Source organism: Filicampus tigris, chromosome 20, assembly GCF_054856515.1.
Source record: "Filicampus tigris isolate MCC_2025a chromosome 20, RoL_Ftig_1.0, whole genome shotgun sequence".
Lineage (NCBI taxonomy): Eukaryota > Metazoa > Chordata > Actinopteri > Syngnathiformes > Syngnathidae > Filicampus > Filicampus tigris.
In genome coordinates, this window is record NC_141236.1 from 8875659 (window position 1) to 8887997 (window position 12339).

At 42.2% G+C, this 12339-nt stretch overlaps 1 protein-coding gene across 1 annotated transcript in view; it reads left to right on the top strand.

Moving 5' to 3' along the window:
• Positions 1 to 12339, top strand: part of LOC147128181 (uncharacterized) — a 192689-nt gene that overhangs the window by 115487 nt on the left and 64863 nt on the right. Inside the window, exon 7 of the mRNA XM_086019310.1 lies at positions 1845 to 1906. Coding sequence (XP_085875436.1) covers positions 1845 to 1906 — 62 coding nt within the window. The remainder of the gene's footprint in view (positions 1 to 1844; positions 1907 to 12339) is intronic.

Below are 12339 nucleotides of genomic sequence, written 5' to 3' on the forward strand. Positions count from 1 at the left end.
GTAGTAGTGTTGTTCAGTAAGGCTCGGTCAGAGGTGTATCAAATCTAACAAAAACAAAGCCGAAAAACTCACTCACTTTTGGGTGCTCAGGCCAAAGTATTAGCAATAATAATATGCGTTGCTTTGGCCCCGTCTTGTGGCACCTTGGTGCCAAGGAACTTTGTTGAACTGAGGGGAGGAGCTTCATTTAGCCAGGCCATAGCCCTTTCTAATCGAAAGCCAATACTTTGCCACAGTCTGATGGCATCTATTGGCGAATACAACAACTTTTTGGTGGGGAATTACTCGCGGATTTTCGCTACTCGCTTGGGATCGAGCTCTGTAATTTAAAAGTTGTTCCGTGTTGACCTGGAGTGATTGATTGAGTGCAAGCCAGGCTTGAGGTTTTAATGCATCTTGTTTCGGTGAAAGGACTTCAAAGGCAGGCTTGAATTCCCCCCGATGATCTGATTTCGACATCTGCTGGAATGGCACATACAGTAAAGAGGCACAATGTTGTCATTGTGGTCTTTGAAGGCGAGTCGCCAAGGGTGAAGGCTGCCAAGGGATTTTCCGTATTGAAGCCGACTACCTTTCAAGTATTGTCGTGAGAAAGCGGCACAGGACGTGATGAAGGGGTCAAACCGAGGCCAATTGGGTAAGCCGGAAGCAGAGATGAGAACTGAGGTCATGTTTGGATGAAGTCGAAATGGCTAAAGTTTTTGAAAAATGCAGTCATATTCATTCATGGAAAGTGTATTAAGACACCTTGGAACTGTTTTAAAAATGCATAATATGGCTCTTTTGGAAACAGCGACATGTAAACAGCCCCTAATTTGACACTAGCTCAAACTGAGACTCTGCAGTCTGTATCCCTGATGACTATTTTATTACAAGCTGCTACGTAATCTCCCTCCAAATTGTCCTCCATTATACTTGTCCCCACCGACCGCACAGGTCGTCTTTGGGCTCGTACCTGCAGGCCGGCCTTGCAAATTCCGAATCTCCAACACGGTTGTGTCGAGATGATTCCTGTGCTACGCGTCATTAGGGCCACCACCTGATCACAGCAGCCGCCTGCGGACAGCAGATAGACACTCCGAGGATAATGATGCAAAAAGAGGAATGGAGTTACCTTGGGGTTTTTTTTTTTTTCCCCGCAAGTCTCCCTCCTCCCCTCCCACCGCGCATCTTTCGACTTTCCAATCCCTCCCACGTTAATCCCCTTTGGAGACCGGCTCTTAAATGAGTTTCAATGGCAGTGCAGGCCGCTGATGCTGTCGTGCTCGGCGTTCCAACAGCCACTTGACCAGACCATCTCTCGGGGAATGATAGAAAGGAATGCAAATGAGCAGCATTGTGCAAGTTAAGTTGCTGGTGACAGTCAGTGTTGGTGTTTGTTTTAAAGGGGTTAATTACTTCCCTCAAGAAGGTCATGTTTTCATCGACTTCTGTGTTATGGCGGGTAGGACGACACTTGTATACAACTTCATATTCCTTTCAATTCATAGGTAACATTGAACTCGTGATGAAAAGGTCTGGAGATATGTAAACAGTCGTCCTCTCTAGTGGTCAATGCTGAGGAAAAAAGTGTATTTTGTATTTTCTCCTTTTTCTAATGGCCAATACTCTCACTTGACCAAATACTAAGTAACTGTTTTATTTTGATGTTATAATTTGTGACTGTCCGTGGAACAAAGCCAATAATTGGCAACTAATAAACTACAGGAGGAGACCCACATTCCTATATAAAGACACACAGCAAACTACTGTACGTTATAGAACACATATATAACGGCAACCAAAACAACATTTTGCAGTAGACCAGACATAAGTAACGTTCTTGTTGTCTCCCATTACCACAGGATGGGACCGCTCATTAATGAAACAAGCGCTGACCCTAAAACAACGGCATGTAGCGTTGATGGTGAGTTGTACTTTTTTACTTTTGTTGTAATTTTTTTTTAAATATATTGGTCTGTTAAATGCTTGGTTTTTTTTTTTTTTTTAAACCAACCCATTGTGAATAGCTGTGCTACTCAACAAAACACATAAGCAAAGCAGTCACTTTTTCTTAGCAACAAGGAGCCGAGGTAGCAAACGATTGCGTTATTCTTTGACCATTCGGCACTAGTGAGACATCTCCTCCTCCTCCTTTTTACTGGTTTGCGACAAGAAAAATCTTAGTTTGCGTCTTGTGTTCTGACAACGCTTTGGTGCTGTGAGAGTTAAGGCCAAGCACGCCACAACAAGCACAGGCAGGTGGTCTTATCAAAGAAGCAGACCGGCACGCCACGGGTGACCCAAAGGCTGGTAATGAGAAGGACTCTGCGGGATTAAAAATAAAAAGCTTATTTTTCATGGAGCTGAATGCCAAAGATCAAATTGGCCTATTTCACAAAAGGTCCTCTACCAGCCAAGCTGGTTGACTTCCAAGTTGTTCTCATTTCCTATTGGAAATAATGTCTCACACTGTCGCCATCATAAAACCATGTACGGTTAATGTTATGAGTAACAGTTTTACATTTGTGGCAGTCTTAACAATGTAAAGAGAAGCTAACCCCTGTACTGTATAATGCAACTATCCATCTAGCCATTTTCTTTAGCATTTGTCCAAATTAAAGCCACAAGTAAGCTGGAAACTATCTCGGTTGACAGTAGGCGATAAGCGCGTTACAACATGGTCGGCCACAGCAGAGATGTGAACCCAAAGGTGCTTTCTAAGAAAGATAGCATTTTACACAGGGTTCGTGTGATCATGGGAAAACCTGCGAAAGTTAGGGACATTTTAAATGCATTTTCCAGGTCCTTGAAAAGTTATTGGGAAAGAAAATGTACTATAAAGTCACGGAAATGACTTTAGGCTCAGGCCCTAAAAAGAATCGTCACACAGATCCCTGATGCGGGAACATGACATATTGCTGGATGTCTTAGTGGAGGAGTCAATCTCGACAAAGACCTGAGATACTGATGATGCAAAAGCGGCTTGATTGATTCCCAGTGACGCTCATTAGGAGAATGTTTCGTGCTGAATGGCGAGTACAAGGGTAAAAACCATTCATGCTTGACATGGGGCGGGAGCGCGTGAAATAATGCCAGGCCATGCTGTTAAATCAAAACCGTGGCCGTGAGGTTGACTGCGTGATCTTGGCCACGTCCATCAGCAAATACTGCAAGCCAGTCCGCTATGTCGTTAAAGTTCATAAAACAAGGGCCGTGTGAGTGTTTTATGGTTTTGTACATGTTCTTTATCAGTAACAAATGTGCACAGTCACCTTGATTGTGGACTCACTTGTAAAAAAAAAAAAAATTCTCGTGATGAGCCAAAAATGGAGGAATGCAGAAGAAAGGCAAATAGAATCAAAGCTTTGTGTTGTATGAGGCCCGCAGGTCTAATCAGCATCCAAGACTCGCCTTTGAAACGCACGCACGCACGCACAGTGTTGCATACACCTCCATCACTTCAGTGGTCTGTAATAATGGGGGACCAGCCAAGACACCTAGCATAACCGCAAATGTTTGCTAGCGCTCATGTTACTTCTAAGACTTGTTTGATTTGCTTAGAATTCAGAGAAGAGATGCTTTCTAATCCCCAATCTGTCACTTTGAGGACCAGACTGTACGCTTTGCATAGGCGCTAATGTTTGCTAGCGCTCACGCTACCTTGCAGAGCAGAAGAGATGCTTTGTCTTTAACAATGCCAGCACGGTAATACTAATTCAACCAGTTAGTAGCTCTGCGTGCCTTTGTTTGATTTAAGCATGCATAGCAGAAAAATCTCCATTTCCAAGCAAAACACTTGTTCGCTTATACGTGTGATGTATTGGATGGGGGATCTGTTTGCTCATAAAAACGCCATCACACTCTGCTTCGGCCTTCCAAAAATCCTCCTCAATGAGTGCAGCGAGAGGCAATTTTCCTTCCATTATGGCGTAAAAACAAAGCCGATTAAATGAACAAGGCTCCTGTACAAGCCAAGGCTTTTTTTTTTTAAAGCAATGGAACATTGTCCACCGGAAGGGCTTTTTTTTTCTCCGCTATTATCCATTCATAAAAAGTATACTCCATAGATGATAGATATATGATTATGCTTGTTTTAATGCCACATCGTATAATTTCCCTCTACAGTTGCAGCAGTGTAATGCTGTTAAGATAGTAGATTGCAGGCACAACCTGTCTGTCTAGAAATAACCTAATGCTAATGCTAGCGAATGCTGACATCAGAGGTGCACCTTGGCTGGTCTGTCGAACCAGTTTTTTTAGGTAGGGCATTGAGTCTCACCATGACGACAAAATGCAAGACAGTCAAGCATAACATTGTTTTGAACTGTTAATTCAAAAGTCAAATTGTTACATACTGTGTCTTTAATTGTTAACCGGTGGGATTCTTTAAATAGTGTTACAAATAGAGTAGGCCATTTAGTACCTCAATGACAACAAGAATTGGCTATATTTATATTGGCTATAAGTGTTAAGATTATTTTGAAGATGTCAAATTAAACAACTTCCTTTTCAATTTCGGGTATTGGTCCATGAGACCCTTTCGTGTATCCTGTTATGATCCGATGACTGGTGAAACTGATGTTGGGTGCTGATTTTTGCAAACATTACAGGAGTGACACTCAAAGTAGTACACAGTAATCTTTATAGCAGCATTTTTTTTTTTTTACTGTGTGCATGTTAATCATAGATAATGGGAATTTTGGCACAACCTAAGTGACCTTGTTTTTTTTTGTTGTTTTTTTTTGGTCACTCTAATGGAAGCAGCAATACAAACACCACCACTTAGTTTGACGATGTTCCGTTTCATCACGGTTGGCAAGAGTCCCGTTCGTCTCGGCACCAAGTTCAATCCACGGCTTCCATTTTCTTTGTGGGATTTTAGTTTCACTGTGTGTCTGACTTTCTGTTCCTGGCAGTTCTCCCTGTCCATTAGTAGGTGTTTTTGTTTCTCATCTGATCTCAAAACAAGACGAGCTGAAGCCAAAATACTGTAAATCTTAAGTCGCTGGGCATGTATAAAGAAGAAAATGCATGTGCAGCAAACCTTTGACATTAAAATGTTAAAATAAGACATTAAATGTAACAAGACCTATTAATAAATAAAATATAATCTAACATAGTGTAAAAAAAACTGTAAAGTTAATATCATGCAATATTACGTATTAGAATAAATAAGATACCATATGAAAATATCAGCTTTCTGACGGCATCCTGTACACTTTTGATGGAATTAAATTAAAATGCATTTCAGTGCCCTGAAAAATGGCTCATACCAAATTCCACAAACACGAGGGACAAAAATACCAGATTTTAATTAGCATGTCATACGTCCACTGACACGTGCGCCTTTCATGGTGATCGTCATGACGACCGAATGCGTTCCTCCATTGGGCGCAAATCAGGCAAGGCTGTCACCGTAGCAACATGTTGCGTGATGGAAGCCACTTCCACACCTGCACTGTTGCACCCTGAGCATCTGAATGGAGTGTTTGCATGAAGCGCGTAGCCTTGAGACAAATATTTTTCCTCTGCGTGAATCAGCGAGCTCCAACACAAGGCTTTTAGAAAAGGCAGAAGGACAATGAGGATTATTTACTACAACTCTCAACAGCGGACGTCACCGATCCGTAGCATGCTGTGGATCAGTAAATATAGAATATAAAGTGATTATAGTTTCCCGCCCTATGTTAGTCCAGCAGTGATTCTGTTCTATCTCATGCCCCGAGGGGCATGTTGCCTGTCTGCCGGGACAGATAGCCGATGTTTGGACTGCACTTGTGGAGAACTCCCCACCCAAAAATCTGTCTCCTGTCGTCCCTTTTATGACGTTTACACTCTCCAGAGATGTCCTGTCTGGTTACGCTGATGGATGAATTCAAAGGGCCTGGCACACTTCAGTTTCTCCCTTGCTCTTTGGGCATTGGTTTCACTTTAATGTACACTCACGAGTGTGCAGATCTACCTAATTAAATGGCCAGTTATTGTCCCCCCCGCAAATAGATCCTAGCTCATTTGCTAATTTAGCCTCACGGGTATGGGTGTACTGTACTAAGGGTTTATTAAATAGTCATTGGATGCATTGGGACTTTTGAGTTGAAGCCACAAATGGAATTATGACCTATTTCGTCTCATCAGACTTGTACAGGCAGCATTTTAAATAATTTAATAAATACTTTTTTATATTACTAGTAATTCCACATTCATGCTGTCTGTAGATACTGCAGAATTCCCTTGTGGGGCTGTTATTTGAAGGTCTATTTATTATGCCGAGAATGTAGTAATAAGAAAAGCGCATCTCTGTCCGTCCCCTGATCATAGTTTATTGGTCTGTAATATTGTCCAGACCAGCCTGTACACCGAGCCTAAGCGCCAATGTTTGCTGGCACGAGTGTTACTTGTCAGAACCGTTTGAAATGCTCGTAATACGGGATGCCACTTTCTCATTACGTACTTTAATGGCCGTGGTGGACCAGCCAGGACACCTCAGTCTCAGGCGCTGCCATGGCAACCCCAGATCATACTTTAGTTGTCTGTCAGAGTAGTTGGACCTGCCTGGATACCTATAAGTGCTAATATTTTTCTTTTTGCATGTCATAAACAGAGCTACTGTTTCACTATGTACTTTAGTAGCCTTGATGGACCAGATGAGACGGCGTTAGCACTAGCGTCAGAGCTAACGTTATTGTTCAAAGTTGTGTGTGCAATGCTTATGGTAGTAAAAATGAGGTGTATAGTGGTGCCTTGAGATGTGAGTAACACAATTTGTAGACATGTAAAACAATACTCACAGGCATATATTCTTTATCCTCAGCAAAAAAAACTGTCATATTACTGCAGTTTACTGAGTCACAGTAGAGGAGTGAAACTCTTCTTTGTCTACATGGCTATAACCGACTGCCAATCATCATACCCACATTACATTCTATTTGTTATCAATATTCATACTCTTACCTTGAGCCGTGTCTTTATTAAGATGATTTAACAGCAGTGTCCGATCTGTTTCTCATGATCATTCATTAGATTCTACAGCCAGCACTTGAGTGTTTATGACACAGTTAAATCGGCTTTGTTGGCGGTTTATTGAGCGCTTATTAGCCTCCATGGCAGCGCGGACTCTAAATTTGGATGCTGTTTCACTGCCATGAGGCAAATGGCACAGTGATGTTGAGCGAGCAGCTGCTATCAGAATCGCCCAACTTCCATTTGATGTGAAAACAAAGTATGCACTAGATAGGATGTGAGGAGGAAACACTGATGGGTGTGCATAAAAAAATGAAAAATAAACACTCCCTATGGACATGGTTATTTTTTTCAATTTTAATTTTGTCTTTATAGTAGCAGCGGAGTGAGGCAATCCATCTTACATGACAAACAGACTACACACACACACAAGCAGCCCAGAAACCCTCCGGAGTGGAACTGAAAGTTCACCGGGATGCGTCAAAGCCCACAGGACCACGTTGTGGTTGTTCCCCTTCATGCTTATTAGCATTGGCGTCACGCGTGATGACAAGCACCGAGCACAAAACCGTGAAGGGAAGCAGTATGGTTCGATCCCAGGGCTGAGCAACATTGACACCATTTCTACAAAGCTTTGTGTCGAACCGGAGCCGATTACGTGTTGATTAAAAACTGGGAAATTATGTGACTTTTTGACCACCGCACCACCAACCCCCGCCCCTGACAAACAAGAAGGCAAATTGTAGCTTCCCATCCATTGAAAACAAACATTTAAAGATTTTTGCCGCCTTGTCCATCTGGAATTATTGGCACCCTTGGTTGAGATGTGTTCTTTAGCTTTCTTATATCAAGATACTATAGGACCAACATTACTTTTTAAAAAGAAGAACATATTTTATATAAAGCCACAAATTTGTCTGCAGTATTGTTGTAATCGGACTTTTCAGCCTTGGCAGAGGTCTCCTGAATGCTTGGCTACTTTTCACTGGTTCCGCGCCTAAGACAGGCAGCGCACGATAACAAAGCTTTTGTTTTCCATGATCCTTCTTTATGGAGGCATATTGCACTTCGTTGCGAGTCTCTAATAACGCTTTGCCGAGCTCCCATCCCGAGAAATGATCATGAGCGGCGCCCATTTCATTTGCTTCCTCATCCCTCTTCCTTAAAGTCAGTCCGCCTCGCTCCACTCTGGTCGCATAACTTATTGCAGCTCCATTAGGGACCGTGCAAGACGATGGAATTGGAATGTTCTATAGCTTTTTCCCCCTCCTCTCTTCTTCTGGCCCGGAGCACTGCCTAATGTGCTAATGGACTCGGTGGATTCTGCCTGACCCCGCCAGAAGATTCAGGGCACCCAGGTTAAAGTCCCCCCTCCCCGTCGCCATCGTCTGGGCTCGTGTTGCTCCATTTGAAGTCTTTTTATAGCTCCCCCGAGGCAGGTCGCCCGCTCCCGAGGTCACCGGAGCTGAAATGTGAAGTGTGGATGCCAGGCGCTGTCCTGACTGACACGATCTCCCACATAAAAGTCACAAGCAGGCAGGTGTGGAGTATATTTGTGTTATTAAATGATCATGTCATGTAGAAAGTACTCTTATGTTACAAATGTGGTGGGTTTGTGGCCCTTGAAGTGTCTCAGTGTCGGATCGAGCTTGTCACATTTGGGTTTTCTCATGCAGCCGCTATCAGCCAAGCGTCTTGGCGTCTAATCAGCAGCAAATGATGATTTTCACGCTTTCATCGACCGTTCTTTTAGCGTACTGTATGCGCAATCTTTTTGAGGCTGCATTTTTGTCCTTGGCGAAGCAGGACAGAATAGGATTCAGTTCACCACAGCAGCATTTATCAGTCCATCTTGTTCTGACACGTTTGACACAGAACCTTATTGATTTTGAACGATATCTGACTCGAGAGCCATTCTGGGGTCAAGTTAATTCTCCTCGCCAGTGCTCTACTTTCTATCACTAGGGTTCTGAAAGTTTCAGGGTTTTTTTTTTGTTTTTTTGTTTTGTTCCTCCTGTCAGGATAAGAAAACTACTGATTTTCAATCCTATCTAACACCAGCTGCCTTCGGTCGGAGGACAAAATCAAACAGCTAAAAGGTGATATTTGACAGAATAGCGGAGTCACTGTTGTGACAGTTGAGCCTGTGTCGAAACATTCTGCTCGTCCTCCCCGCACTGTCGGGAACGAAGCTGACAGACACATCACAGGAACTTCTTTTCCTTTTTTTGTTTTTTTTTTACCCTCCGCCTTGCTATGCAGCAGCAGTGCTGCGCAAGCGAGGCTTTAAAACGGCGACTGAAGTCAGCCGCTGAGGACGAAAAAGCTCGTCTAAAGCGCGGTGATTGTTCCCTTTGAATCCACAGTGAGAGCGAGCTTGAAAGAGCACTGGCGCCTTCCTGAAGGGCTGCGACTTGTGATAATGTTGCTGGCGATGCGGCTCTCCAGCAGTCGATGCCCATTACACCCATCTACAGGTTCTTATTATACATTTGAAAATCCATCTCTAAAAAGTCTCAGCTGCACGCCGACATTGGTATGCAGGGAACGGGGGAATAATCTTGTGCTTGGCATGCGGCCTAGCAACAGATTTCGTTGCAATCTGTAGGACTCAGATGTCATTCTAAAATGCAAACAAACAGAATTGAAAGCATCTCCACCTTGGCAGAAAATCAGCTTGGGATGGCTCTTGGTTGTCAAGTAGAAAATGACATGCAAAGGGCGGTGCTACAAGTGTGCTACTGTACATCTGGCATGACACCTGCAATTTGCACTGCTGCTGTGTTGCCTTCAAAACTGCTCAAATGATGATGATGATGGTGATGGTGATCATCAGCAGCATTGTTCTGATTATTGTTTTTACAGGGGCATTGGTAGTCTAGTGATTCTCATAGCTGCGGGGTGGGAATTGGTAAGAATTTAGCGATGTCGATTCTGTTATCGATCCTACTTATCAATTTGGTTCCTTATCAATTCTCTTTTGGATTCTTATAGGCTGAGGTACCAGAATGCCTTTGGAAAATAAAATATATGCATTTTTAAAGCCCAACTGATGCAACTTTAAACATCAAGACTTTGAACAGGCAAAGAATAGCTCGTAAATTTCAGTTTACCTGCGTGGAATCAGAAGAATCAGCTCTCTTTTAATCCACCAGATCCTCCTGTATAAATTTTCCATTAGGACGCATTGCCTTCTAACATTTGGGGATATTTAATGTGCTCTTTTTACATTCGACTTGATCCCCAAAAATTCAGACATAAGGCAGCATTGTGCCTGGTTTTGCAAAAATACCTTCTGCACAATTCCAGAAGCTCTCTTTTTAGAAACTGCCACCTCCAAATAGCGTCAAGGGAGCCTGCGCAGAAGCACACCCGTGAGAGGTGAGCCACAGTGTCCTCGCCCGCAAGTATTGTATATTTTATTTTATATCCTCCCGAGAGTCACACTGCCCCAAAATACAGAATAACAATAAAAAATGTGCAATACATAAAATATGTAAACTATTTCTGTGGCCAAATATGGTTCTACTGGAATATTGATTGCTCTCAAGAAGCAATTTCTATAGGGGATCATCCTTGATACTATGCTGGGGTGTCCATTGGGGTTATGTTCAAGACAACCCTGCAAGTGGAAAAGATATATGAATACATCCTAGGCATGTTTTTATAACATTTACAGAACTTTTGAAAGTGTTTAAACACACTTTTAAACAATACAAACACATATTGTGAGAGAGAAAGAGAGAGCACATACAGAAATATTGTACAAACAGTGTACTGATCCCTCTGTGTTTACTTCCCGAAAGATAGTTGAACAGCAAGCAAAATTTGAGTCAGGGGATTTAATGGCTTCTTGAAATAATATCAACACATGGCTAAGTGTGAAACTGCAAAGACGGAAGATGAGAATATAAACGGGGATAAAACATTTAATTAATAGCTTTCATAAAACAAGCAGCCTACCTTATGAAGTAAATCCCGTTCTGGTCTAAACAAATTGAACGTCTCACAATATATACGTAGCAATAATTGTGCCCAAGGAAATCCGTTATAAAATGAACCTACAGCCGTTGCTTTCTGTCGGCGTAAAAAGCAGGATTGGAAAGAATTGCTACGTTTGAAATTCTTTAGCAAAATCAAGTCTGAGCTGAAGTATTTCCCGTTTTTATTCTTATTCATTAGTCAAATTGAAAACAAATGTACTCCGCCACCTACTGGCCAACCGTGGAATCAAACCTAGCACTCATTTCTGTCACCAAATACTGTTCTATAAAACACCAATTGTTGCTAAAAAGGGACTATTTCTACTTCTATTAATAATGTTGCTGAAGTTTTTTACTGTAACGTGCTTGATGGCCTCATGCTTACTTTCAGCCTTGTTCTGGGGCTCCAATTTCAATTTAGAATAGCTCCTCCACCGCTCTCCCTCCTATCATATTTGTCAGCATTCTATTAGTCTTTTATGAAGTTCTAACTGTCTGCTCTTTTAGCGATAAGCCACCCATGGAGAAAAAGTCCACTTTCTTTTTGACACAGAAGCCTTTCAAATAGACAGCTTATGTGGAAAGTATTGCAGCGCCTTCAAAGACCTAATCTGAACACCGTGCCACACCACAGGGCTTCACTCTGTTCATACAAAAAATGACTTTCACAATGGAACTTAGGCAAATGGAAGGCTTCCGGCCGGAAAGACATTGTGCAGCAGCTCCTTTTTTGGGGCACATTCAGAGGAAATGAATTGCTCAAAGGAAAAAAAAAAAAAAGCGGGAGGGGGAACCACTTTCCGTCAGCTTTGACTTAACGATCATGAAGTCAGTTTCTCTCTTTTGAAAAGGGGTGACATGTTTTCTTCTTTCTCGCTTTGTAGTTGCCTCGCTTGTTGTCAACATTTTCCGGACTGTTTGGCTCAAAATGCACTTAAAAGGCCCGCCAACGTTGTGGTTCTTGAAATATTTCTTTGACAATGCTCATCGATTCCATTGAGGTTTTTCGTGACTCTTAGGTCCTCCGTTTCTGGAAACAAGCACATCTCACTGATGTCCAATTGTTGAATTTAGATCAATAGTGGGAAACAATCCCAGCCAGCACTTCCTTCACTAGAACACTAATGTTTATTGAAAGATGCACTTCCCGCTCGGGCTGAGCGATTGTTGCGATTCAATTTGCGATTCATTTTTTTCAAGGTCCCCTTCCTATGTATTTTTTTTTCAGCCAACACATGCAACAAATTATTCTGTATGACTAATGAAAGCAAGTAACTGAATAACTACATAGACACATGCTGCTTTTTGTTTCCAGTGACATTTAAAAGCGTCTTAAAATGTTTCACTCTTACTTGGCAGCGCTTTGAACAGGGATGTTTTATTTTATTTTTTATTTTATTTTTTAATTTTTTTT